Raw genomic sequence first — 27679 nt, 5'->3', positions numbered from 1 at the left:
AAGTTGGAGCTTCACCAGTCAACTCTTACAGTCTAAATAAAGTTGTTTTTGTAGTTGTTTTTTTTTTCTGTCAGGATGGGTTGTGTGCTAAATAGGTGAAAGTGAAAGGAATTTGTCCTCTGCATTTAACCCATCCAAGTTATTTCATACACATTATGAGTAGTGAGTAGTGAACACACACAAACACCTGGAGCAGTGGGCAAACATTCACGGCAGCGTCCAGGGAGCGATTGGGCACTTCAGTCATTTCCTGTTGGTATTTAGACTCAAACCCACAACCCTTTGGGTTACCAGTCTGACTCTAACCATTAGGCCACGACTGCCCCAAGAAACTGCCCCAAGGTCTTTCTTGAATTAGATATATTCATGTAATTTACTTATTGACTAAGTGTACTATATTGTGTTCTGAAACAAATACATTTTGTTTTGATCTATTAAATATACACAAAGAATGGATTATATAGTGATGGATTATAATGGATTATATAGTTCCTGCTTACGAACAATAAAGTAAGCTTCAGTTCACCAAAGATGTGAATGAAGGGCAAATGTGGAATAGTTTCTCCAAATGCTGGCTGAAAAGATACAAATCATTGGCAGATAATTTGCAAAATGAGAAAAATGCACTTAATTTATTATTTTTTTTTTTTACCCAGAAACAAGACTAAACACCTTATGTCATTTTTTTTTTTTTACCTGAAAATTAATCAAACAACTAGTCGAAATGATATTTTAGATATCTGAATTTTACCTACTCCTAGTCGAATCTGCTGTTGTGCGACTTGATACTGAATTTACTCAGATCCTCCTTCACACCAGAGCCCCGCCCCTAGTCTTGTTGATGCTAAGTGCTAACTGCTAACAACTGTAGCCTGCTTTTGTTGCCACAGAGAGAAAATCTACTGGATGAATTACTTCAGGAATTATTAAATAACATCCGGATGCATTCATGTGTGGTAAAAGCTCTCCAGCATGTCAGGTATTTAGCGCGGTGATTTTAATTGAATCATGTTGCAAAACAAACCAACTGGAGTGTTTGTTTAATAACGACAATTTGCTCATAACCGCAAACTTTAGCAAAGTGATTTTATTTAATATTTTGAAAAGACGAGAGTGAAGAACAATGGAATTATACACCAAAACTTAAAATACAAATAAAATAATAAATTACAAATGGTGGCGTATGGCCGGTATAAAGACATATGCACTTATGTTTATTTGAATTTATATTTAATAAATTAGAAATAAATAATTAAAAAATGAATACACATATGTTTTATTCTCATTTGTAATTCGCTTTGGACAAAAGCGTCTGCTAAATGACTAAATGTATTTATGTAAGAAATATTTACACAAGTATGTTTACGTTCAAAAACTATTTTGAAATATAAAGACGCGACGCATCCGAGTTTTTAGCCTCTTATTCACGCTCAACTTAGGGACCGCGGTTTTTCTCATCACGCTTTTTTTTTAAGGGATTGTGTAGCTTTTTGTGTCTATTTTTTTAATTAAAGGAAAATAAACTTTTGAAATGCAAATAACACTGATATAAAAATGTAAAGGCACATAAAATATAATTACACTATTCTTTGTTTATTGAACATGTCATCAGCTCAACTTAAGGGACTGTTTGGTTTTTATCTTATTCAGGCTTTTTAGGGACCCTGTTACTATTGTGTCTGTTTTCAGAAAAGAATAATAAACTATTTTGAAATATAAATAACACTGAAATAGTGAAAATTACTGTAAAATTACAAAGGTATATAAAATACAATTACATCATTTTTTTAATTATTGCACATGTCATTTTTTGAATGCATTAATATATCAATTAAATAAAAAATAAATAACGCATACATGCATGGCTCTATTCACAACGAGTGCTGTTGAAAATGAACGGAGAAATTCAGGATTTAAGGGTGCGTTAAATCCGACTACGTGGATTATTAGAGCGTGTATTCATCTAGTGCAAACATTTTTTTTACTGTAAAATTCTTTTTTTATGAGCTGTTAAACATGGCACATTACACAATGCACTGTTAAAGTATTCCAGTATAAATTCAGTAACTTATCTTTGATTTTTCCAGATGTGGTCCTGTGGGCGTCAGTATCACACAGTGATCACAGTTCACACCTGCAGTGAAGCTCCTCCCACAACAATTCACCAATAAATACTGGGAATATTCACATCATCCTACAAGAGAAGGACAAACTCCAGGTGTAGCAGCTGAAATCTGTGTGACTGTTAAAGATGGAGTTTATTAAAGAGGAGATTGAAGACATGAGTATTTCAGAGCCATCCAGAATAAAACATGAAGATATTGAGGAACAAATAGGTTGGTGTCTATTCTTGATTCTGCTGAGAAACATTAAATGGTTTGTTCACCCAAAAATGAAAATGATGTGATTAATTACTCATCCTCATGTCGTTCCACACCTGTAAGACCTTCGTTCTTCTTCAGAACACAAATTAAGATATTCTTGATAAAATCCGATGGCTCATTGAGGCCTGCATCACCAGCAATAACACTTTCAATGACCAGAAAGCTACTAAAAACATATTTAAAACAGTTCGTGTGACTACAGTGGCTTCAACCAGTCTTCCGTTAATGAAAAAAAACTTTTATTACCTTGAACAAAACTGTAAAACATTAACAAAATATATTCAATAATTTGATTGATTCTCATTTGTTACATAAATATTAAACAAATTTAAAAACATTACATATTAGATCAAATGAGCGCAGAATCTAGTGGTTTAAAAGAGAATAAAGTCAAACGCGCCTTCAGCCCTGTTGAACCCTATTTATTGTCTATAAAGCATAATCTACAATGTTATAATGATTTTAATCAACACCAAAAATAGTTAGGACTATTCCTTATAGGCAATATAATGTTTATATCAGATCATTAGAGCCTCTACATTGCTACTCATCATTGAAAACAGCTTGACTGAACAAACTGGAAGTGCCGTCGGCCCATTTTGTGAATATGCATGAGGCGTAATTATCATAATAAGGTAGTGCTGAATAGAGAGCTCTACAATTATGTTTTTACTAGTAAGAATTCCAATTGCAGAGCTCTCTAATTCAGTTCCTACTAGTAACAATTGAATTGTAGAGCTCTGCAATTGCATTCTTACTAGTAAAAATTCAATTGGAGGGCTCTTTAATGCAATTCTTACTAGTAACAATTACAGTTAGAGAGCTCTCTAATTCAGTTGTTACTAGTTAGAATGCAATTGCAGAGCTCTCTAATTGAATTACAGAGCTCTGCAATTATACATATCTTTAATGTGGTTTTTTACTAGTAAAAATTTCATTAGAGAGCTCTGCAATTGCTTTTTAGTAGTAAGAATTGAATTAGAGCGCTCTCTAATTGTATTTGTTACTAGTAAGAATTGAATTAGAGAGCTCTCTAATTCAATCTAATTGATCATAATCTTGAAAATCTGTTGTCATCCACATTTTAAATGGATTAACAAGAAAATGACAGAACTAACCTTTAGCACATTAAAGATCTGATACTTGATACTCTGTTGCTTTCATCTGTTAAATCAGAGTTTTAACCACATAATATTTTCATTTTAGACTGGATGGAGATGAAACCACAAAAACATGAACTGAATGAAGAAGAGGAGGAAAAGCAGAGCATCAAAACCCAAAGAACAAAAGCTAAAAAGCCGCACACCTGCTCTCAGTGTGGAAAGAGTTTCACACAAAAAGGACACCTAAAGAAACACATGAGAGTTCACACTGGAGAGAAACCGTTTACATGCACTCAGTGTGGAAAGAGTTTTTCTCAAGCATTTGGTCTTAGATATCATCTGCTCCGTCACTCGGGAGAAAAACCATTTAACTGTGATCAGTGTGGTAAAGATTTTACTTCATCATCAAATCTAAAACAACACTTGAAAGTTCATTCAGATGAGAAGCCTTATGTGTGTTCTTTCTGTGGAAAGAGTTTTTCATGGCTGAACAGGTTTAAACTGCACCGGAAAATACATAATGAAGTGAAAGATCATGTGTGTTGTGACTGTGGGAAGAGCTTTACGAGAGCTACCGATCTGGAACAGCACCAAAGAATTCATAATGGAGAAAAACCTTACAAGTGTAAATATTGTGACAAGAGTTTCACTCAGTCTGGAAACCTGAAATCACATGATCAACTTCATACCGGAGAGAAGCTGTACCACTGTACTCAGTGTGAGAAGAGTTTCACATGTAAAACTGGTCTCAATTATCATCTGCTCCGTCACTCTGGAGAAAAGCCATTTAACTGTGATCAGTGTGGTAAAGATTTTATTTCATCATCACAGCTAAAACTACACCTGAAAGTTCATTCAGATGAGAGGCCTTATGTGTGTTCTCTCTGTGGAAAGAGTTTTTCATTGATGTGTCATTTAACACAGCACCAGAAAACACATGAAGAAGTGAGAGATCATGTGTGTTGTGACTGTGGGAAGAGCTTTACGAAAGCGGCTGATCTGAAACGTCACCAAAGAATTCATACTGGAGAAAAACCTTACAAGTGCTCATATTGTGACAAGAGTTTCATTCAGTCTGCACACCTGAAATCACATGAACGAGTTCATACTGGAGAGAAGCCGTACTACTGTACTCCGTGTGGGAAGAGTTTTACACGTTTATCAAGCCTTCACACTCATATGAAAAAATGTTGCAAGTGAAAAACATTTTCTTTTCTTTTTTTATGTCAAATACATTCAACTAAATATTGTAAGATAAAATATTGAATTTGTCCTAAATGCACAGTATCATCTAGTTCAATTTTGTCAATTTGGCGAAAAGCTTGGAATTTTAAACCATCCAAGTTATTTCATACACATTATGAGTAGTGAGTAGTAAACACACACAACACCTGGAGCAGTGGGCAAACATTCACGGCAGCGTCCAGGGAGCGATTGGGCACTTCAGTCATTTCCTGTTGGTATTTAGACTCAAACCCACAACCCTTCGGGTTACCAGTCTGACTCTAACCATTAGGCCACGACTGCCCCAGAAACTGCCCCAAGGTCTTTCTTGAATTAGATCTATTCATGTAATTTACTTACTGAATACGTGTACTATATTGTTTTCTGATAGTATATAAGTATGAGAAATAAAGCAAACAACATCTCGTCTTGATTGATCTATTAAATATACACAAAGAATGGATTATATAGTTTTAATCACATTAATGAGTTTAAACTTTCTAACTGTGATAAATATGTTTGAGATGTACAGTATTCTTGTAAAATCAAGTCAAATGATCAGGTTTTGTATCATACAAAGAGGTTGGAGTTCATTTTTATGAAGTTTGCATTATTGACTGCTTACGAACAATAAAGTACCAAAGCTTCAGTTCACCAAAGATGTGAATGAAGGGCAAATGTGGAATAGTTTCTCCAAATGCTGGCTGAAAAGATACAAATCATTGGCAGATAATTTGCAAAATAATAAATTTTTTATTTTTTTCCCTCAGGAAACAATATTTAATACCTTATGTCATTTTTTTTTTTTTTTACCTGAAAATTAATCAAACAACTAGTCAAAATGATATTTTAGATATCTGAATTTTACCTACTCCTAGTCGAATCTGCTGTTGTGCGACTTGATACTGAATTTACTCAGATCCTCCCTCACACCAGAGCCCCGCCTCTAGTCTTGTTGATGCTAAGTGCTAACTGCTAACAACTGTAGCCTGCTTTTGTTGCTACAGAGAGAAAATCTACTGGATGAATTACTTAAGGAATTATTAAATAACATCCGGATGCATTCATGTCAGGTATGTAGCGCGGTGATTTTAATTGAATCAAGTTGCAAAACGAACCAACTGGAGTGTTTGTTCAATAACGACAGAAAACTGCATCTTATTTTATTTAATATTTTGAAAAGACGAGAGTGAAGAACGATGGAATTATACACCAAAACGTAAAATACAAATAAATAAACGCGTGACGGACTAGTTTAATTCTTCAGAATCAAAGCAAAACCAGTCAAAAAAGGTGAATAAAGACATACACTTCATATTTATTTGAATTAATATTTAATAAATTACAAATCATTAAAAAATAAATCTCTAAATTAAACAAACTTATTTGAGATGGCGGTCAACCAGATCTTACATCAAATTGCTGGATACTGTACACTACTTAGGATTATGTCTCTCGTTAGGAGCATTCAGGACTTCGCCTATTCAAAGTCTGTATACTGAAGAAAAGCAACCATCTCTTGATAGAAGATGCATGAAACTTGCTCCTCAGTGTGCAATTAAGCTGAAAGCAAACAAATGCAATCCAGCTTACTCTTCAGTTTTTCACCCTCAGTGTCCAGATTTGTATGAAGCCAGACTCAAGTATATTAGTCTTTTTGGTATTCGTATAAAATCCCACTTGGAGAATATGGACATTAATGGGTTTGTGCAAGTCTATTAAGATTAATGCCCTATTCCTCCTTGGAACATCAAAAAATTAAACATCATTTGGAATTTGGAAGAACTTGACTCATCCAAATGAATATAAACAAGAATTCGTAGGAATAAAATTCTTCGGAAAAAACGGAACTGGCGCCGCGTTCGTTCCGTAAGTTGAATAGGGAAGGCGTAGGACATTTAGCATAAGCTTTTTGAAGAATATGGAATCGCGTTGTGATGCGATCATTTGTGCCTATAAAGCATATACATTTTTATTATTTTTTTTATTTATTTATTTTTAGAAAATGACCGATAAGATTTTCTTAAAGGCACAGTATGTACAATTTTGTAATAAAATATCCCAAAAAAAAGCACTTGCACAGTATGATATATTTCATGCAGTTGTGTATTTACATTATCCCAAAAGTTGTAAATCCAGAGAAATTTCCATTTTAAATAGTGGTTTGTCCCTTGTCAGTAGCCAGGTTTCCATCCAAGGAAAAAAGGTTTAGCACTTCAAAATGTTTAGTGATATAGCTAATGGAAATGCCATTTGTCAATAAGATTTCTCAAATGTCAACACAGTCTTTTTCTGTTTATCTTTGGCGCATAAATTATACGGTATGTTGATACTTTAAATGTCGCAAAAATTGGTTTGGAAACACTTTTTGTCAAGAAAAAGGGTTTTAACGCCAATAAATGTGGTGTCAGATGACAGAATTAGCCTGTAAATGCAGCGTAAATGAAATAATTTTCTAATCAAATAAAATAAATTAGGAAAATAAGATGGTTGACTCTAAAAGCTCTAATAGATTTTAGAAATGTTATGTGACAGTAGGCCTCAGTTTAGCTAATGCAGACCATTTACAAAAAAGGTTAAATACACAAATAAAATGTTTTAGGTCACAGCTGAATCTGTCTCTGAAAAAAAATCAACAGCGATTTGATGTTTTTGATGGGTTTGATGTTATTGAACTCCGAAACCAGAACGAATAACTCTTTGCTCTAAATGATCTTGCTTTGAATGCGTTCCCAGCCACGTCAAACAGTGACTGCATGTTCAAGGCGTTAAAGATTTTTGCAATATGCAAAGACTGATTCACATTTCAATTGTCTCATTACTCTGTACATTTTACAAATATTTGGGATGCAAAAGATACGAATTTGCAATATACGCAAAATTTTATGGAAACGACTCAAGGGCAGATTTTTTTTAGTGGTATAACAAAACTTATGCGATAATGCTTTTTTTTTTTTTTTTTTTTTTCCTTTTTTTTTTTAGGTATGACGTCATAACGGACACAGTTGGTAAAAAGGCCAACTGGATGGAAACATCCTCGAGACAGTAAATTTCTAAAATATTTTCTTGTGCATATTTGCTTTGTCAATAACAAAACATCACAAAAACTGAATGGAAACTCGGCTAGTGTCGCCTGTCAAGGATGTAATATCCTCGGTTTCCGCTACGATTGTTTTAAACGTAAAACTGCGCAGCATTAACCCACCAAATCATTTGACAAATAGTCACATATCATTAAAAGGCTAATATAGCATTAAATTTCACATTTTTTTGCAGCTAATTCATTACGATGACATAAAATACTGGGATCAAACATACAGATAATACAAAAACTAATTTATTATACCTCATCCAGGAACATGATTTGTGAAGTCCATACATCTCTGGATGGTGAAAACAACATCTCCCATCGATCTTAGCGTCATCAAGCTTCATTTTGAAAATGCGACCTCTGGTGGCGAAAACGTACAAATTGTGCCTTTAAATTATATAAATACATATTTGCTGAACGCTGATGGTAAATGAGAAAGTATAATAGTGTTTGCCTTTCTGTTACTAATCATATAAAAGCTAACGCTATAATATGTTTTCATATACAGTTTACTTTCTTTGTTTAGCAATTATATCTAGTAACATATTAGACAAAACTGTTAAATAGAGACCATAACTAATGAAGATGGAGAATAGGAACGCTGTGCTCAGGCGCTGCCGTTCTCAGCGGCATCAAAATAAATGTTCCACTTCCTGCACATGCAAACAGAAAAACGTATTGACAAATATCGGAATATCACTAGTAGTCAACCGATATATCGCCATGAAATATTGGTTGACCACTAGTGGAGTCGATCAGTCTGTGGCACTGCTCAGGTGTTATAAGAGCCCAGGTTGCTCTGATAGTGGCCTTCAGCTCTTCTGCATTGTTGGGTCTGGCATATCACATCTTCCTCTTCACAATACCCCATAGATTTTCTATGGGGTTAAGGTCAGGCAAGTTTGCTGGCCAATTAAGAACAGGGATACCATGGTCCTTAAACCAGGTACTGGTAGCTTTGGCACTGTGTGCAGGTGCCAAGTCCTGTTGGAAAATGAAATCTGCATCTCCATAAAGTTGGTCAGCAGCAGGAAGCATGAAGTGCTCTAAAACTTCCTTGTATATGGCTGCGTTGACCTTGGACCTCAGAAAACACGGTGGACCAACACCAGCAGATGACATGGCACCCCAAACCATCACTGACTGTGGAAACTTTACACTGGACCTCAAGCAACGTGGATTGTGTGCCTCTCCTCTCTTCCTCCAGACTCTGGGACCCTGATTTCCAAAGGAAATGCAAAATTTACTTTCATCAGAGAACATAACTTTGGACCACTCAGCAGCAGTCCAGTCCTTTTTGTCTTTAGCCCAGGCGAGACGCTTCTGACGCTGTCTGTTGTTCAAGAGTGGCTTGACACAAGGAATGCAACAGCTGAAACACATGTCTTGCATACGTCTGTGCGTAGTGGTTCTTGAAGCACTGACTCCAGCTGCACTCCACTCTTTGTGAATCTCCCCCACATTTTTGAATGGGTTTTGTTTCACAATCCTCTCCAGGGTGCGGTTATCCCTATTGCTTGTACACATTTTTTCTACCACATCTTTTCCTTCCCTTCGCCTCTCTATTAATGTGCTTGGACACAGAGCTCTGTGAACAGCCAGCCTCTTTTGCAATGACCTTTTGTGTCTTGCCCTCCTTGTGCAACGTGTCAATGGTCGTCTTTTGGACAACTGTCAAGTCAGCAGTCTTCCCCATGATTGTGTAACCTACAGAACTAGACTGAGAGACCATTTAAAGGCCTTTGCAGGTGTTTTGAGTTAATTAGCTGATTAGAGTGTGGCACCAGGTGTCTTCAATATTGAACCTTTTAACAATATTCTAATTTTCTGAGATACTGAATTTGGGATTTTCCTTAGTTGTCAGTTATAATCATCAAAATTAAAAGAAATAAACATTTGAAATATATCAGTCTGTGTGTAATGAATGAATATAATATACAAGTTTCACTTTTTGAATGGAATTAGTGAAATAAATCAACTTTTTGATGATATTCTAATTATATGACCAGCACCTGTATTTACATGCCTGTTACAGATATCTTTAAAGTAATTTTGAGTAGTAAGAATGTTCACTCAAGATTAAGGGTGGGCGATATATCGGTAGACAAGATTACCTGGTAGAGATTTTGGACTATCATCTCTATCACAGTTATGCTTACGTGACATTGCTGTTCTGCATGGTCACGAAAGTTTACATGCGTTTTCAAGGTTTGTGGTTTAAAAACAAGTGATTTTACACCATTGAAGCACATTTCTGATTAGTTTAGATATTAATTAAATAATATAACCTGTGCCCTGTTTCATCCTTATAATATCCTGAGTTACATAAAAATGAGCATCCTTACAATAGAGCTGTTTTATGCACTACTAATATGTAACCATCAAAATGCTTTATATTTGTACTAAATCAAAGATACCATATGTGTTTGCTGTTAAAGTAATCCAGTATCAATTCAGTAACTTCTCTTTGATTTTTCCAGATCTGGTCCTGTTGGCGTCAGTATCACACAGTGATCACAGTTCACACCTGCAGTGAAGCTCCTCCCACAACAATTCACCAATAAATATTGGGAATATTCACATCATCCTCCAAGAGAAGGACAAACTCCAGGTGTAGCAGCTGAAATCTGTGTGACTGTTAAAGATGGAGTTTATTAAAGAGGAGATTGAAGACATGAGTATTTCAGAACCATCCAGAATAAAAGATGAAGATATTGAGCAGCAAATAGGTTGGTGTTCATTCTTGATTCTTCATTGTTGACTGCTAAGAAACATTAAGGTAACAGCTTCAGTTCAACAGATTTTGTGGCTGTGAAATAATGAGCAAAATAGAGATTATAAATGATATAGAAAATGCATCTAAATGATCATAATCTTGAATAACTGTTGTCATCCACATTTTAAATGGATTAACAAGAAAATGACAAAACTAACCTTTAGCACATCAAAGATCTGATACTTGATACTCTGTTGCTTTCGTCTGTTAAATCAGAGTTCACATGAATTTATTTTAACCAAATAATATATTTGTTTTAGACTGGATGGAGATGAAACCGCAAAAACATGAACTCAATGAAGCAGAGGAGGAAAAGCAGAGCATCAAAACTCAAAGAACAAAAGCTAAAAAGCCTGCACACCTGCTCTCAGTGTGGAAAGAGTTTCACACAAAAAGTAAACCTAAAGATACACATAAGAGTTCACACTGGAGAGAAACTTTTTACATGCACTCAGTGTGGAAAGAGTTTTTCTCAAGCATCAGGTCTCAGTTATCATCTACGCATTCACTCTGGAGAAAAACCATTTAACTGTGATCAGTGTGGTAAAGATTTTACTTCATCATCAAATCTAAAACAACACCTGAAAGTTCATTCAGATGAGAGGCCTTATGTGTGTTCTCTCTGTGGAAAGTGTTTTTCATGGCTGTGTCATTTAAAACAGCACCAGAAAACTCATAATAAAGTGAGAGATCATGAGTGTTGTGACTGTGGGAAGAGCTTTACTAGAGCTGACAGTCTGAAACAGCATCAAAGAATTCATACTGGAGAAAGACCTTACAAGTGTAAATACTGTGACAAGAGTTTCACTCAGTTTGGAAACCTGAAATCGCATGATCAACTTCATACCAGAGAGAAGCCGTTCCACTGTACTCAGTGTGAGAAGAGTTTCAAATGTAAAACTGGTCTCAATTATCATCTGCTCCTTCACGCTGGAGAAAAGCCATTTAACTGTGATCAGTGTGGTAAAAAGTTCATTTCACCATCACATCTAAAACACCACCTAAACGTTCATTCAGATGAGAGGCCTTATGTGTGTTCTCACTGTGGAAAGAGTTTTTCATGGCTGTGTCATTTAACACAGCACCAGAAAACACATGATGGAGTGAGAGATCATGTGTGTTTGGACTGTGGGAAGAGCTTTACTGCATCTGGTGATCTGAAACTGCACCAGAGAATTCATACAGGAGAGAAACCTTACAAGTGCTCATATTGTGACAAGAGGTTCACTCGGTCTGGAAACATGAAAGAACACGAGCGAGTTCATACCGAAGAGAAGCCGTACAACTGTACTCGGTGTGAGAAGAGTTTTAAACGTTTATCAAGCCTTCACACTCATATGAAAATACGTTGCAAGTGAGAAACTTTTTTTTTTTATGTCGAATACATTCAACTAAATAGTGTGAGATAAAATATGGAGTTTGTCCTAAATGCACAGTATCATCTAGTTCAATTTTGTCAGTTTTGCAAAAAGCTTGGAAAATGCTGAAGACTAAAAAGTTGAAGCTTCACCAGTCAACAACTCTTACAGTCTAAATAAAGTTGTTTTTTCTGTCAGGATGGGTTGTGTGCTAAATAGGTGAAAGTGAAAGCCAAGTGTGGTAAAACATATTAGGAATTTGTCCTCTGCATTTAACCCGTCCAAGTTATTTCATACACATTATGAGTAGTGAGTAGTGAACACACACAAACACCTGGAGCAGTGGGCAAACATTCACGGCAGCGTCCAGGGAGCGATTGGGCACTTCAGTCATTTCCTGTTGGTATTTAGACTCAAACTCACAACCCTTCGTGTTACCAGTCTGACTCTAACCATTAGGCCACGACTGCCCCCAGAAACTGCCCCAAGGTCTTTCTTGAATTAGATCTATTCATGTCATTTACTTATTGACTATATTGTGTTCTGAAACAAATACATCTCGTTTTGATCTATTAAATATACACAAAGAATGGATTATATAGTTTTAATCACATTAATGAGTTTAAACTTTCTAACTGTGATAAATATGTTTGAGATGTACAGTATTCTTCTGAAATCAAGTCAAATGATCAGGTTTTGTATCATACAAAGAGGTTGGAGTTCATTTTTATGAAGTTTGCATTATTAAGAACAATATCCAAATCTTCAGTTCACCAAAGATGTGAATGAAGGGCAAATGTGGAATAGGTTTTTTTTTTTTTTTTTTTTTATTTTTTTGAAATAATACAAATCATTGGCAGATAATTAGCAAAATAAGAAAATGCACTTAAATTATTTTTTAAGACAAAATGCCTTATGCAATTTTTCTACCAAAAAATAAATCTAACAACTAGTCAAAATGATATTTTCAGATATCTGAATTTTACCTACTCCTAGTCGAATCTGCTGTTGTGTGACTTGAGACTGAATTTACTTAGATCCTTCCTCACACCAGAGACCCTCCCCAGTCTCGCTGATGCTAAGTGCTAACAATAGTAGCCTGCTTTTGTTGTCAGAGAGAAAAAATATACTGGATGAATTACTTAAGGAATTATTAAATAACATCTGGATGCATTCATGTGTGGTAAAAGGTCTTCATTATGTCAGGTATGTAGCGCGGTGATTTTAATTGAATCATGTTTCAAAACGGACCAACTGGTGTTTGTTCAATAATGACAGTTTGTTCATAACTACGGAGCCCCGGACATGACATGAAGGGAAAAAAATAGTAGGCTAAATCATGCGCATGATTTATAAATCGAGGGAACGAAATAGTAAATCGTGCGCACGATTTATTAATTTTTTTTCTTGCATGTCATTTGCGGGGCTCCGTACATAACCGCAAATTGATTTTATTTAATAAAATATATTTAAAAAATATTAAATATTTTTGTTAAATATTTTGTTAAATACATGCATGTGTGTGTATTTATATATACATAATAAATATACACAGTACACATATATATTGTGCACAAACACAAACTTTTATTTTAGATGCGATTAATCGTAATTAATCATTATTTCAGTCTGCATATTGTATATTAGTTGGATTTCTTTCATCTTGTGTTAGATTTCTGATTAGTTTAGATATTAATTTAATATAATGTGTCCTGTTTCATCCTTTCAATATCCTGTTTCATAAAAATGAGCAACTGTTTTATAACAGCTGTTTATAGCTGTTTTATAAACTACTGATGGACAACCGTCAAAAATCCTTTACATTTTAACTCAATTAAAAACACCATCCCCCAGTTTCACAGACAGGGCTTAAGCTCGTTCCACACTAAAATGCATGTTTGAGCTGTTTTAACTGAAAGTAACTTGCACTGTCATATCTTAAAATATGTCAGTGCCATTGTTTTGTCTCAAAATGCACACCAGTAATGTTTTTTTTCTAGAAAATGTTTATAAAAGCTACTTAAATGCCCTAATTGAACTAAGGCCTAATCCTGGCTTAGTCTAAGCCCTGTCTGTGAAACCGGGCCCATGTGTGTTTGCTGTTAAAGAAATCAAGTATCAATTCAGTTACTTTGATTTTTCCAGATGTGGTCCTGTGGGCGTCAGTATCACACAGTGATCACAGTTCACACCTGCAGTGAAGCTCCTCCCACAACAATTCACCAATAAATACTGGGAATATTCACATCATCCTACAAGAGAAGGACAAACTCCAGGTGTAGCAGCTGAAATCTGTGTGACTGTTAAAGATGGAGTTTATTAAAGAGGAGATTGAAGACATGAGTGATCCAGAACCATCCAGAATAAAACATGAAGATACTGAGGAACAAATAGGTTGGTGTCCATTCTTGATTTTTCATTGTTGATCGTTTAAACATTTAGGTTAAGCTTCAGTTTAACAGATTGGATGATAAATGATACAGAAAATGCATTTAAATGGTCATAATCTTGTACAGCTGTTGTCATCCACATTTTAAATGGATTAACAAGAAAATGACAAAACTGAACTTTGGCACATCAAAGATCTGATACTTAATTCTCTGTTGCTTTCTTCTGTTAAATCAGAGTTTTAACCACATAATATTTTCATTTTAGACTGGATGGAGATGAAACCGCAAAAACATGAACTGAATGAAGCAGAGGAGGAAAAGCAGAGCATCAAAACTCAAAGAACAAAAGCTAAAAAGCCGTACACCTGCTCTCAGTGTGGAACGAGTTTCAGTCTAAAAGGAAACCTTAAGACACACATAAGAATTCACACTGGAGAAAAACCATATACATGCACTCAGTGTGGAAAGAGTTTTTCTCAATCATCAGGTCTCAGTTATCATCTACGGATTCATTCTGGAGAAAAACCATTTAACTGTGATCAGTGTGGTAAAGATTTTACTTCATCAGCAAATCTAAAACAACACCTGAAAGTTCATTCAGATGAGAAGCCTTATGTGTGTTCTCTCTGTGGAAAGAGTTTTTCATTGCTGCACAGTTTTAAACAGCACCAGAAAACACATAATGAAGTGAGAGATCATGTGTGTTTTGACTGTGGGAAGAGCTTTACTAGAGCTACCGATCTGGAACAGCACCAAAGAATTCATACTGGAGAAAGACCTTACAAGTGCTCATATTGTGACAAGAGTTTCACTCAATCTACACACCTGAAATCACATGAGCGAGATCATACTGGAGAGAAGCCGTACCACTGTACTCAGTGTGAGAAGAATTTCAGATGTAAAAATGATCTCAATTATCATCTGCTCCGTCACTCTGGAGAAAAGCCATTTAACTGTGATCAGTGTGGTAAAAAGTTCATTTCATCATCAAATCTAAAACAACACCTGAAAGTTCATTCAGATGAGAAGCCTTATGTGTGTTCTCTCTGTGGAAAGAGTTTTTCAAGGATGAACAGTTTTAAACTGCACCAGAAAACACATAATGAAGTGAGAGATCATGTGTGTTTGAAGTGTGGGAAGAGCTTTACGAGAGCTACTGATCTGGAACAGCACCAAAAAATTCATACTGGAGAAAAACCTTACAAGTGCTCATCTTGTGTCAAGAGTTTCGCTCGGTCTGGACAACTGAAAATACATGAGCGACTTCATACGGGAGAAAGACCTTACAAGTGCTCATATTGTGACAGGAGTTTCACTCACGTTGGGAACCTGAAATTACATGAGCGACTTCATACTGGAGAAAAACCTTACAAGTGCTCATATTGTGAGAAGAGTTTCGCTCGTTCTGAAAGCCTGAAATCACATGAGCGAGTTCATACAGGAGAGAAGCCGCACCACTGTACTCAGTGTGAGAAGAGTTTTAACCGTTTATCAAGCCTTCACAATCATATGAAAATATGTTGCAAGTGAGAAACATTTGGGTTTTTTTTTTTTATGTCAAATACATTTAACTAAATAGTGTGAGATAAAATATGGAGTTTGTCCTAAATGCACAGTATCATCTAGTTGAATTTTGTCAATTTTTTTTATTTTTATAAATTTGTCTAAATAAAGTCTTTTTTTGTGTTTTTTTTCTCTCTCTGTCATGGTGGGTTTGTGTGCTAAATAGGTGAAAGTGAAAGCCAAGTGTGGTAAAACGTACTTGGAATTTGTCCTCTGCATTTACAGTTGAGGTCAAAACTTTACATACACCTTGTAGAATCTGCAAAATGTTAATTATTTTAACAAATAAGAGGGATCATACAAAATGCAAGTTATTTTTTATTTAGTACTGTGCTGAATAAGATATTTTACATAAAAAAGGTGTTTACATAAAGTCCACAAGCCAAAAAATAGCTCAATTTATAAAAATGACCCAGTTCAAAAGTTTACATACACTGGATTCTGAATACTGTGTCGTTACCTGGATGATCCACGACTGTTTTTATGTTTTGTGACGGTTGTTCTCGAGTCCCTTGTTTGTCCTGAGCAGATAAACTTAGCACTGTTCTTAGGAAAAATCTTCCAGGTCTTGAAAATTCTTCAGTTTTCCAGCACATTTGCATATTTGAAACCTTTCCAACCCTTCCCAATTAATCAAACAACCCAATTAATCTAAAAAACTAGTCAGAATGATATCTTCATCATCTGAAATTATCTGAATTTTACCTACTCCTAGTCGAATCTGCTGTTGTGTGACTTGAGACTGAATTTACTCAGATCCTCCCTCACACCAGAGACCCGCCTCTAGTCTTGTTGACGCTTAGTGCTAACTGCTAACAACTGTAGCCTGCTTTTGTTGTCACAGAGAGAAAACCTACTGGATGAATTAATTCAGGAATTATTAAATAACATTGGATGCTTTCATATGTGGTAAAAGGTCTCCATCATGTCAGGTATGTAGCGCTGTGATTTTAATTCAATCATGTTGCAAAACGAACCAACTGGAGTGTTTGTTCAATAATGACAGAGAACCGCAAACTGCTCATCTGATATTATTTAATATTTTGAAAAGTCGAGAGTAAAGATCAATGAAATTATACACCAAAACGTAAAATACAAATAAACGCGTGACATACAAGTTTAATATTTCGGAATCAAGGCAAAACCAGTCAAAAAAGGTGAAGGCGGATTTCATAGATTACAAGGTAATACAAGTTTAACTGGTTTTAACATGTACAAATAACATTGATTATTACTTTACGTTGTATATGGATTGTGACTTCTGTGTCAATGTAGGTTTTTTCGTGCCATTAATGTAATAGTTCACAAGTTGGTAGTGTTTTATAGCAAGAGATCCGTGATAGTGATATTTAGTGGTCGACTGATATTGGTTTGTTGATGGCCGATATCTAGCGAGCAGGTTGGCCAATAGCCGATATAAAGTCATAGATAAACACTTTATTTTTATTAATATTTAATAAATTAGAAACAAATAATTTGAAAATTAATTATAAAAAAATAAATCTCCTAAACATACTTAATTTTAGATGGCAACTTCTTAATTCTGTAATCATATTAGTGTTTTTCACAAAAAAAAAAAAGCAAGGTTTGTGAAATTAAATGTTTAAATTAGATATTCAAAGATTTGTTTAAAGACACAATATGTAAGATTTTTTTAAATAAAATATCTAAAAAAACTCTTGGACAGTGTGATATATTTAATGCAATTGTACATATAACATTATCCCAAATATTCTCAAGGATTTGTAAATCCAGAGAAATTATAATTTTAAATAGTGGCTTGTCGCCTATCAATGACGTAATATCCGCTCTGTCCTCGGTTTCCGCTACGATTGTTTTAAACATGTAAAACTGCGCAGCATTAACCCACCAAATCATTTGCCAATTAGTCACATATCAATAAAAGGCTAATTTAGCATTAAATTTCACATTTCTTGCAGCTAATTCATTACGATGACATAAAATACTGTGATCAAATGTACAGATAATACAAAAAGTAATTCATTACCTCAGCATGAATGTGATTTGTGAATTCTATGCTTTTCTGGATGGTGAAAACAACATCTCCTATAGGTGCCACTCTCCGTCCTAACGTCATCAAGCTTCGCCTTTGTTATTGTTTTGAAAATGCGAACTCTGTCTGCGAAAAACTTGCATATGATATAAATTCATATTTGCTGAATGCTGACGGCAAGTAAGAAAGTATAATAGTGTTTGCCTTCCTGTTACTAATAATATAAAAGATAACGCTATAATATGTTTTCATATACAGTTTATTTTCTTTGTTCAACAGTTATATCTAGTAATATATTACAGATATAACTGTAATATAAAAAAAATATTTTTTATATTACAGTATTGCCCAAAAAAAAGGCAAATATTGGAATATCATTAGTGGTCAACCAATCGCCATGGCCATATATCAGCTGACGACTGGTGATATTCTGTTGTTTTGAGCGATGAGCGTTAGTCCATTAAATACTTCTTTTAAAATTATTACAAATGTCGCACCAGATATGAGACGTGTACAGATACTACTGATTTTATATGAGTTTGTTTGGGAATGAACGCTAACACATTTTAATCCACAGCATTATCCTACTTTATGATATAGAATAGGAAAGCCCTTCCTGAGTCCTCTCTTCATACTTGGTCACTTTTACATGTGCCCCAGCTAATTTTTTAATTTCATATTTAGTTCTGTAGATAGCAGTTTATGACCCAAACATACAGGATCTTTATTATAGAATTCTTAGACAAAATGGAGGATGACAACAGTTTCCAAGGTAGGATTGGTTAAGGTGGAGCTTAGCATAGGTGTATTTACATGCCTGTTACAGATATCTTTAAAGTAATTTTGACTAGTAAGAATGTTCACTCAAGATTAGGGGTGGGCGATATATCTGTAGACATGATTATCCAGTAGAAATTTGTCAACTGGTAGAGATTTTGGACTATCATCTCTATCATGGTTATGCTCATGTGACATTGCTGTTCTGTATGGTCATGAAAGTTTACATGCGTTTTTAAGCATTGCAGTTTAAAAACAAGTGGTTTTAAAGCATTGAAGTGCATTTCTGATTAGTTTAGATATTAATTAAATAATATAACCTGTTCCCGGTTTCATTCTTGTAATATCCTGGGTTACATAAAAAAGCTGTTTTTTACACTACTAATATGTAACCATTTAAAATGCTTTATATTTGAACTAAATTAAAGACACCATATGTGTTTGCTGTTACAGTAATCCAGTATAAATTCAGTAACTGATCTTTGATTTTTCCAGATGTGGTCCTGTGGGCGTCAGTATCACACAGTGATCACAGTTCACACCTGCAGTGAAGCTCCTCCCACAACAATTCACCAATAAATACTGGGAATATTCACATCATCCTACAAGAGAAGGACAAACTCCAGGTGTAGCAGCTGAAATCTGTGAGACTGTTAAAGATGGAGTTTATTAAAGAGGAGATTGAAGACATGAGTGATCCAGAACCATCCAGAATAAAAGATGAAGAAACTGAGGAACAAATAGGTTGGTGTCCATTCTTGATTCTTCATTGTTGACTGCTGAGAAACATTTACAAAGCTTCAGTTCAACAGATTTGGTGGCTGTGAAATAATGAACAAATTAGAGATTATAAATGATACAGAAAATGCATATAACTGATCATAATCATAAATAGCTGTTGTCATCCACATTTTAAATGGATTAACAAGAAATTTACGAAACTATCACATCAAAGATCTGATACTTGATTCTCTGTTGCTTTCTTCTGTTAAATCAGAGTTCACTTGAGCTCATTTTAACCACATGATATATTTATTTCAGACTGGATGGAGATGAAACCGCAAAACCATGAACTGAATGAAGCAGAGGAGGAAAAGCAGAGCATCGAAACTCAAAGAACAAAAGCTAATAAGCCGCACACCTGCTCTCAGTGTGGAACGAGTTTCAGTCGCAAAGGAAACCTTAAGACACACATAAGAATTCACACTGGAGAAAAACCGTATACATGCACTCAGTGTGGAATGAAGTTTTCTCAAGCATCAAGTCTCAGGAATCATCTGCTCCGTCACTCTGGAGAAAAACCATTTAACTGTGATCAGTGTGGTAAAGATTTTATTTTGTCATCAGATCTAAAAGAACACCTGAAAGTTCATTCAGATGAGAGGCCTTATGTGTGTTCTCTCTGTGGAAAGAGTTTTTCATGGCCGCGTCATTTTAAACTGCACCAGAAAACACATGATGAAGTGAGAGATCATGTGTGTTGTGAGTGTGGAAAGAGCTTTACTAGATCTTCCCATTTGAAAAATCACCAAAGAATTCATACTGGAGAAAAACCTTACAAGTGCTCATATTGTGAAAAGAGTTTCACTCGTTCTGAAAACCTGAAAGCACATGAGCGAGTTCATTCTAGAGAGAAGCCGTACCACTGTACTCAGTGTGGGAAGAGTTTTAAACATTTGTCAAGCCGTTACACTCATATGAAAAAATATTGCAATGCTTCAGTGTCAAATACATTCAAGTAAACTGTGTGAGATAAAATAAAGAGTTCATCCTAAAAGCACAATATCAGTTTAATTTTGTGAATCTGGTGAAAAGCTCGGAAAACTAGAAAGACTTAAGAGTTAAAGCTTCACCAGTCAACAACTCTTAAGCCCGGGACACATCACGCCAACGACCGGCCGTTGGGCAACGTCGGATGCCGTCTGATTTTTGGGCCAAATTAACACGTAGAATCGGCGTCGGGTGAGAGAACTCTGATTGTCGCCTTTTTCTTACACAACCATGTAGGAAGACACATGGCCATATTCCAGGATGACAAAAGCCTTTGGTGGAAATAAATGTTGTGATGTTATTTCCATCAAGAGGTGCATCAATTTTTGTCAAGATCTTGTATTGATAATCCAAGAGTCCAGCACTCTGTAAAGTTTACTCAAGCACATCCCATGTGCCGTCATTGTGAAAAGAGTTTCACATGTAAAGAGAACCTGGATTATCACTTAAAATCTCACACAGTAGAAAAACCTCACACTGCCATCATTGTGGAAAGAGTTTTGTACTAAACAAACTCCTTAAACATCATATAAGTTTTTCACCTGCCGTCAGTTTGGAAAGAAATTGAATACAGACTTAAAAGACGTCTAAAAATTCATACTGTAGAGAATCCATACACCTGTCCTCAGTATGGAAAGAGCTGTCTGAATAAATACAGACTTAAGATATACCTAAGACATCATACTAGAGAGAAACCAAAAACCTGTCCTGATTGCGGTAAGAGTTTTGCAAATTCTTTCAGTTTAGGTTGTGTGGCTATGATAAATTGATGCCATCTGCTTATGACTAGTTAGTCTATCAATGTGTACTTTATATTCTGATTGTACATGAAATCCTAAGAAATAAAACATCTTGTCCACTGCATTAAGTTGTAAATGGTTTTGATAGACTTTTCAACAACCACTGTTTTATTATTTGATTTTAATCCAAGTTAAATGACAAAATGTGTGAACTGAATTGGCATATTTCCTTGTTTAATTAGATTTTTTAACATTCACTCCAAACTTTCACTTAAATATAAAAAAAACCTTGAAATATCATGGCTGACCAAATGTAGATGGTTGTAACATGACTTTCACATGTACATCCACTGGACCCACAAAGATATGCCAACATTTGCCACATACTGAACAACATTAATTGTTAGCAAATGTTTCGGTATTATTTTAAATCTAAATATGCAGTAATGCTTTAGATTCTCCTTCATAATGCCTTGAGGTTTAAAGTAGCCTATATAAGACACGTCTAAATTAAATAAAAATCAGCAAGCCAGAATTACAATATTTTCCAAACTCAAAACTACACTCCAGTAGGGGGCGCTAATGCGCATTAAAGCGGTTTACAAACTATCATAAAACGTAAAAGAAGAAGATTGTCGTCCTGAGAAGAAATAACAGGAGAAATCCGTGCAGAAACAGCTGAATTCTGTGTGCTGTAATATAGTAAAGATGGAGTTTATTAAAGAGGAGATTGAAGACATGAGTGATCCAGAACTATCCAGAATAAAACATGAAGATACTGAGGAACAAATAGGTTGGTGTCCATTCTTGATTCTTCATTGTTGACTTCTGAGAAACATTAACAAAGCTTCATTTCAACAGATTGGGTGGCTGTGGAATAAGCAGTTTATAGATGATAAATGACACAGAAAATGCATTTAAATTATCATCTTCTATAGAAGTTGTCAAATATATTTTAATTGTGTTAAGTCAATGACAGAACTAAACTTTGGCACATCAAAGATCTCATACCTGATCTCTGTTGCTGTTAAATCAGAGTTCCCTTTAACTGATTTTAACCACATAATATTTTTATTTTAGACTGGATGGAAGTGAAGCAGCAAAGAAAAGACATGAATGAAGTGAAGGAGGAAAGTCACATCTTCACAACTCAAGGAATAAAAGCTAATAAGTCACACACCTGCTCTCAGTGTGGAAAGAGTTTCACACAAAAAGGAAACCTTAACAAACACAGAAGAATTCACTCTGGAGAAAAACCGTATACATGCACTCAGTGTGGAAAGAGTTTTAATTGTACATCAGTTCTTAGTAATCATCTGCTCCTTCACTCTGGAGAAAAAGCATTCAACTGTGATCAGTGTGGTAAAAAGTTTATTTCGTCATCACAGCTTAAAAACCACCTGAATGTTCATTCAAATGAGAGGCCTTATGTGTGTTCTTTCTGTGGAAAGAGTTTTTCAAGGCTGATAAGTTTTAAACTGCACAAAAATATACATAAAGAAGTGAGAGATCATGTGTGTTCGGAGTGTGGGAAGAGCTTCACTACAATTGCCCAATTGAAACGACACCAAATAATTCATACTGGAGAAAGACCTTACAAGTGCTCATATTGTGACAAGAGTTACACTGTGTCTGGAAATCTGAAAGTGCACGAGCGACTTCATACTGGAGAGAAACCATATTATTGTGCTCAGTGTGGAATTGGTTTTGCACGTAAAGACAGTCTTAAGAAACACACAAGAATTCACACTGGGGAAAAGCCATTCGCTTGCCATCACTGTGGAAAGAGTTTCATACAAAAACCACATCTTATCAAGCACATAAGTATTCACACTAGACAAAAGCTTTACACTTGCTCTCAGTGCGGATTGAGCTTCACATTTGAATACAAACTTAAAATACATCTACGTGTTTGTACTGGAGAGAAATCATACACCTGTCCTCTGTGTGGAAAGACTTTCGCACATAAATCAAGTCTCGGTTGTCATCTGCGGGTTCACTCTGGAGAAAGACCTTATAAGTGTCCACGTTGTGACAAGAGTTTCACTCGGTCAGGAACCATGAGAAAACATGAGCGACTTCATTGCAAAACCACCATAGATTGCTGAGAGACCGTAACACTGCTTATATGGGAAGAGTTTCACCCAATCAGGAGGTTTCTTTACTCATAGAAAATGAACTGTAAACTCTGGAAAAACTTAAGAGACCACAGCAAAATTGGTATTTTCTCTGGATTTATTATTTATCTGTATCTGTTTGAGAAAAATTGACATTTCTGATTTATTCTACAAACTACTGACAACACTTCTTCCAAACTTCAAATAAAAATATTGTGATTTAGAGCATTTATTTGCAGAAAATGACAATTGATCAGAATAAAGAAAAAAGATTTAATGTTTTCAGACTGCGAATAATGCAAATAAAACAAGTTTATATTAATTTTTAAACAACACCGTACTAATGTTTTAACTTAGGAAGAGTTCAGAAATCAATAATTGGTGGAATAACCATGATTTCCAATCACAGCTTTCATGCATCTTGGCATGCTCTCTAATAGTCGGTCATGTTGCTGTTGGGTGACTTTATGCCTAGGCGAAAAAATTAAAGCAACTCGGCTTTATTTAAAGTATTAGTTCACTTAAAATGAAAATTACCCCAAGCTTTACTCACCCTCAAGCCATCCTAGGTGTATATGACTTTCTTCTTTCTGATGAACACAATCGGAGATATATTAATAAATATCGTGACGCATCCAAGCTTTATAATGGCGGCGAGCGATACCAACAAGTTTGAGCTGAAGAAAGTACTTCCATCCATCATAAACGTACTCCACACGGCTCCGGGGGGTTAATAAAGTCCTTCTGAAATGAAGCGATGCGTTTGTGTAAAAAAAAACAAAAAAAAACATATTTAACAAGTTATGAAGTAAAATATCTAGCTTCCGCTAGACCACCTTCAGTATTTAATTTACGAGGAAAGTGTAAAACTCTCGCAGTTCAAAAAGCTTACGCTACGTCCCACACCTTCCCTGTTCAACTTACGGAAAACACTTAACTGACGCGACGCCAGTTTACACTTTGTTCGTAAGTAAAATACTGAAGGTGGTGTGGCGGAAGATAGATATTTTACTTCATAACTTAACTTAGTTAAATATGGATGTTTTTTCTACACAAACGCATTGCTTCACTTTAGAAGGACTTTATTAACCCCCCGGAGAGCCGTGTGAAGTACGTTTATGGTGGATGGATGCACTTTCTTCAGCTCATACTCATTGTTATCGCTCACTGCCATTATAAAGCTTGGATGCATCAGGATATTTTTGACTCGTAATACTGAACAATGGAGACACAGAAAGTGGAAATAAGAGAGATCGTAGCAGAGGGAATAAATCAGTCCAACAGCATTTCTCATTAACTCTGCTTCTGTTTTAATATTTTTAAATTGATGAAAATTTTAGAGTTGTGGTCGTATATTGAGTACAATTTTGCAGATGGACAATTATAATAGACATTTTCAGGCAATCGCAGAACAACTCAAATTCAATGTGAAGGAAAACATCTCCACCTAGTGGTGAACATGTACATTTCAATTCAAACAAATCATAAATATATCAAACACATTAAAACAACACATTTTTCAACATACCTGCACAACGGAGACACAAAACCTAGAAATAGGGGAGATCGTAGCAGAGGGAATAAATCAGTCTTACATAAAACACAAGATAACACACAAAGGAATTACGACGCGAGTCGAAATCACTCAACATGAAATGGCACATTCGATGCCAAACACACATCAGGAGATTAAGATGTTCATTGTAATGTACGTTCGCAATAAAGCAGTTATGTGTTTTAACTGATAATTCCCAGATTGCTCAGAATATGTTTACAATACATATAGTCCACAAAACAAAATAGAAGTTGAATTCATAAAAATAACCCCGTTCAGAAGTTTACATATGTGAATAAAAGCCTAAATTAATTCTGAATCCTGAAGCCTGATTGGCTCATGTCTGTGCACTAGCATGGCATTTCAGCCCACCAAAATGGATGGGGTTGGCTGCCTATAAAGCCCACCGAAAACCAGATCTCATCATAATCATTCGACCGAGGAGTGGCATAGCGAGACTCGCTGGCAGCGCAGTAGCACGGCAAGCTATGCAATGCTCGTTCCCATTGTCTCAGGGAACCAGAGTTACAGAGTAAACTTAAACGTTCCCTTCCGACAACACCTGTGCTTGGAGAGCAGGGATGTCCAGGTTATAAAATCTAGTGAAGGTGGATGGTAAGGACCAGCCAGTCACTTCACAGATATCTGAGAAAGAGACTCCGCTGGACCACGTCCAAGAGGAGGCCATCCCTCTGGTGGAGTGGGCCCTCACTCCTAAGGGGCACAAGAAGTACATGGACTTGTAAGCCAGCACTATCGCATCTACGATCCATCTGGAAAGCCTCTGCTTTGAGACTGGCAGTCCTTTAGTGCGGCCTCTGAAGCAGACGAACAGCTGCTCTGATTGCCGATACTGGCCAGAGCGCTCAATATACAGGTGCTGGTCATATAATTAGAATATCATCAAAAAGTTGATTTATTTCACTAATTCCATTCAAAAAGTGAAACTTGTACATTATATTCATTCATTACACACAGACTGATATATTTCAAATGTTTATTTCTTTTAATTTTGATTATAACTGACAACTAAGGAAAATCCCAAATTCAGTATCTCAGAAAATTAGAATATTACTTAAGACCAATACAAAGAAAGGATTTTTAGAAATCTTGGACAACTGAAAAGTATGAACATGAAAAGTATGAGCATGTACAGCACTCAATACCTAGTTGGGGCTCCTTTTGCCTGAATTACTGCAGCAATGCGGCGTGGCATGGAGTCGATCAGTCTGTGGCACTGCTCAGGTGTTGTAAGAGCACAGGTTGCTCTGATAGTGGCCTTCAGCTCTTCTGCATTGTTGGGTCTGGCATATCGCATCTTCCTCTTCACAATACCCCAAAGATTTTCTATGGGGTTAAGGTCAGGCGAGTTTGCTGGCCAATTAAGAACAGGGATACCATGGTCCTTAAAGCAGGTACTGGTAGCTTTGGCACTGTGTGCAGGTGCCAAGTCCTGTTGGAAAATGAAATCTGCATCTCCATAAAGTTGGTCAGCAGCAGGAAGCATGAAGTCCTCTAAAACTTCCTGGTATATGGCTGCGTTGACCTTGGACCTCAGAAAACACAGTGGACCAACACCAGCAGATGACGTGGCACCCCAAAACATCACTGACTGTGGAAACTTTACACTGGACCTCAAGCAACGTGGATTGTGTGCCTCTCCTGTCTTCCTCCAGACTCTGGGACCTTGATTTCCAAAGGAAATGCAAAATTTACTTTCATCAGAGAACATAACTTTGGACCACTCAGCAGCAGTCCAGTCCTTTTTGTCTTTAGCCCAGGCGAGACGCTTCTGACGCTGTCTGTTGTTCAAGAGTGGCTTGACACAAGGAATGCGACAGCTGAAACCCATGTCTTGCATATGTCTGTGCGTAGTGGTTCTTGAAGCACTGACTCCAGCTGCAGTCCACTCTTTGTGAATCTACCCCACATTTTTGAATGGGTTTTGTTTCACAATCCTCTCCAGGGTGCGGTTATCCCTATTGCTTGTACACTTTTTTCTACCACATCTTTTCCTTCCCTTCGCCTCTCTATTAATGTGCTTGGACACAGAGCTCTGTGAACAGCCAGCCTCTTTTGCAATGACCTTTTGTGTCTTGCCCTCCTTGTGCAAGGTGTCAATGGTCGTCTTTTGGACAACTGTCAAGTCAGCAGTCTTCCCCATGATTGTGTAGCCTACAGAACTAGACTGAGAGACCATCTAAAGGCCTTTGCAGGTGTTTTGAGTTAATTAGCTGATTAGAGTGTGGCACCAGGTGTCTTCAATATTGAACCTTTTCACAATATTCTAATTTTCTGAGATACTGAATTTGGGATTTTCCTTAGTTGTCAGTTATAATCATCAAAATTAAAAGAAATAAACATTTCAAATATATCAGTCTGTGTGTAATGAATGAATATAATATACAAGTTTCACTTTTTGAGTGGAATTAGTGAAATAAATCAACTTTTTGATGATATTCTAATTATATGACCAGCACCTGTACACTCTAAAGGCCCTGATGGGACAGAGTGGGTGAGGTAGCAGGCTAGTGTTATAAAAACATCTTTTCCTCTGCATAAAGTTGTGTGTGCAAATTGAAAACAGTTTTGATAGCCTATTCAACAACCACAGTTTTATTGTTTGATTTGTAATCATTTTAATCTAAGTTAAAGGACAAAAGGTGTAATTTGAATCAGCATAATTTTATTTGATTTTTAACATTCACTCCAAACTTTCGCTTCAATATAAAAACCTTGAAATATCATGGCTGACCAAATGTGGATGGTTGTAACATGACCTTCACATGTACATCCACTGGACCCACAAAGATATGC

The 27679-nt window shown here is 35.9% G+C and overlaps 2 protein-coding genes and 1 long non-coding RNA gene across 40 annotated transcripts in view; 2 read left to right on the top strand and 1 right to left on the bottom strand.

The window, feature by feature from the left end:
• The window catches only part of LOC127495729 (gastrula zinc finger protein XlCGF57.1-like), a 62035-nt gene extending 40721 nt beyond the window's left edge, over positions 1 to 21314 (top strand). For 7 of the 35 annotated variants that reach the window (XM_051862899.1, XM_051862893.1, XM_051862896.1 and 4 more), the window contains 4 exons: positions 2088 to 2336; positions 14592 to 16821; positions 19176 to 19424; positions 19722 to 21314. In XM_051862899.1, the coding sequence (XP_051718859.1) occupies positions 2252 to 2336; positions 14592 to 15856 (1350 nt within the window). In that variant the 5' untranslated portion in view covers positions 2088 to 2251 and the 3' untranslated portion in view covers positions 15857 to 16821; positions 19176 to 19424; positions 19722 to 21314. Of the gene's footprint in view, positions 1 to 184; positions 980 to 2087; positions 2337 to 3590; positions 4684 to 5626; positions 5785 to 7688; positions 7757 to 10282; positions 10532 to 10838; positions 11933 to 14081; positions 14331 to 14591; positions 16822 to 19175; positions 19425 to 19721 lie in introns of those variants that run through there. The other 28 variants (XM_051862889.1, XM_051862891.1, XM_051862888.1 and 25 more) reach the window with 21 other exon arrangements.
• The window catches only part of LOC127495773 (uncharacterized), a 56473-nt gene that overhangs the window by 15846 nt on the left and 12948 nt on the right, over positions 1 to 27679 (bottom strand). For 2 of the 4 annotated variants that reach the window (XR_007925180.1, XR_007925179.1), the window contains exon 2: positions 10940 to 11159. This is a non-coding gene — a long non-coding RNA (uncharacterized LOC127495773). Of the gene's footprint in view, positions 1 to 10939; positions 11160 to 14911; positions 15026 to 15331; positions 15399 to 27679 lie in introns of those variants that run through there. The other 2 variants (XR_007925178.1, XR_007925177.1) reach the window with 2 other exon arrangements.
• Positions 21525 to 27679, top strand: part of LOC127495744 (zinc finger protein 239-like) — a 33090-nt gene continuing 26935 nt past the window's right edge. Inside the window, exons 1-2 of the mRNA XM_051862972.1 lie at positions 21525 to 21983; positions 22271 to 23345. Of these exons, the coding sequence (XP_051718932.1) occupies positions 21899 to 21983; positions 22271 to 23298 (1113 nt within the window). The 5' untranslated portion in view covers positions 21525 to 21898 and the 3' untranslated portion in view covers positions 23299 to 23345. The remainder of the gene's footprint in view (positions 21984 to 22270; positions 23346 to 27679) is intronic.

This window comes from Ctenopharyngodon idella, chromosome 15, assembly GCF_019924925.1.
Source record: "Ctenopharyngodon idella isolate HZGC_01 chromosome 15, HZGC01, whole genome shotgun sequence".
NCBI classification, from domain to species: domain Eukaryota; kingdom Metazoa; phylum Chordata; class Actinopteri; order Cypriniformes; family Xenocyprididae; genus Ctenopharyngodon; species Ctenopharyngodon idella.
Note: the sequence above shows the minus strand (reverse complement) of the source record. Positions and strands in the feature narration are given on the sequence as shown.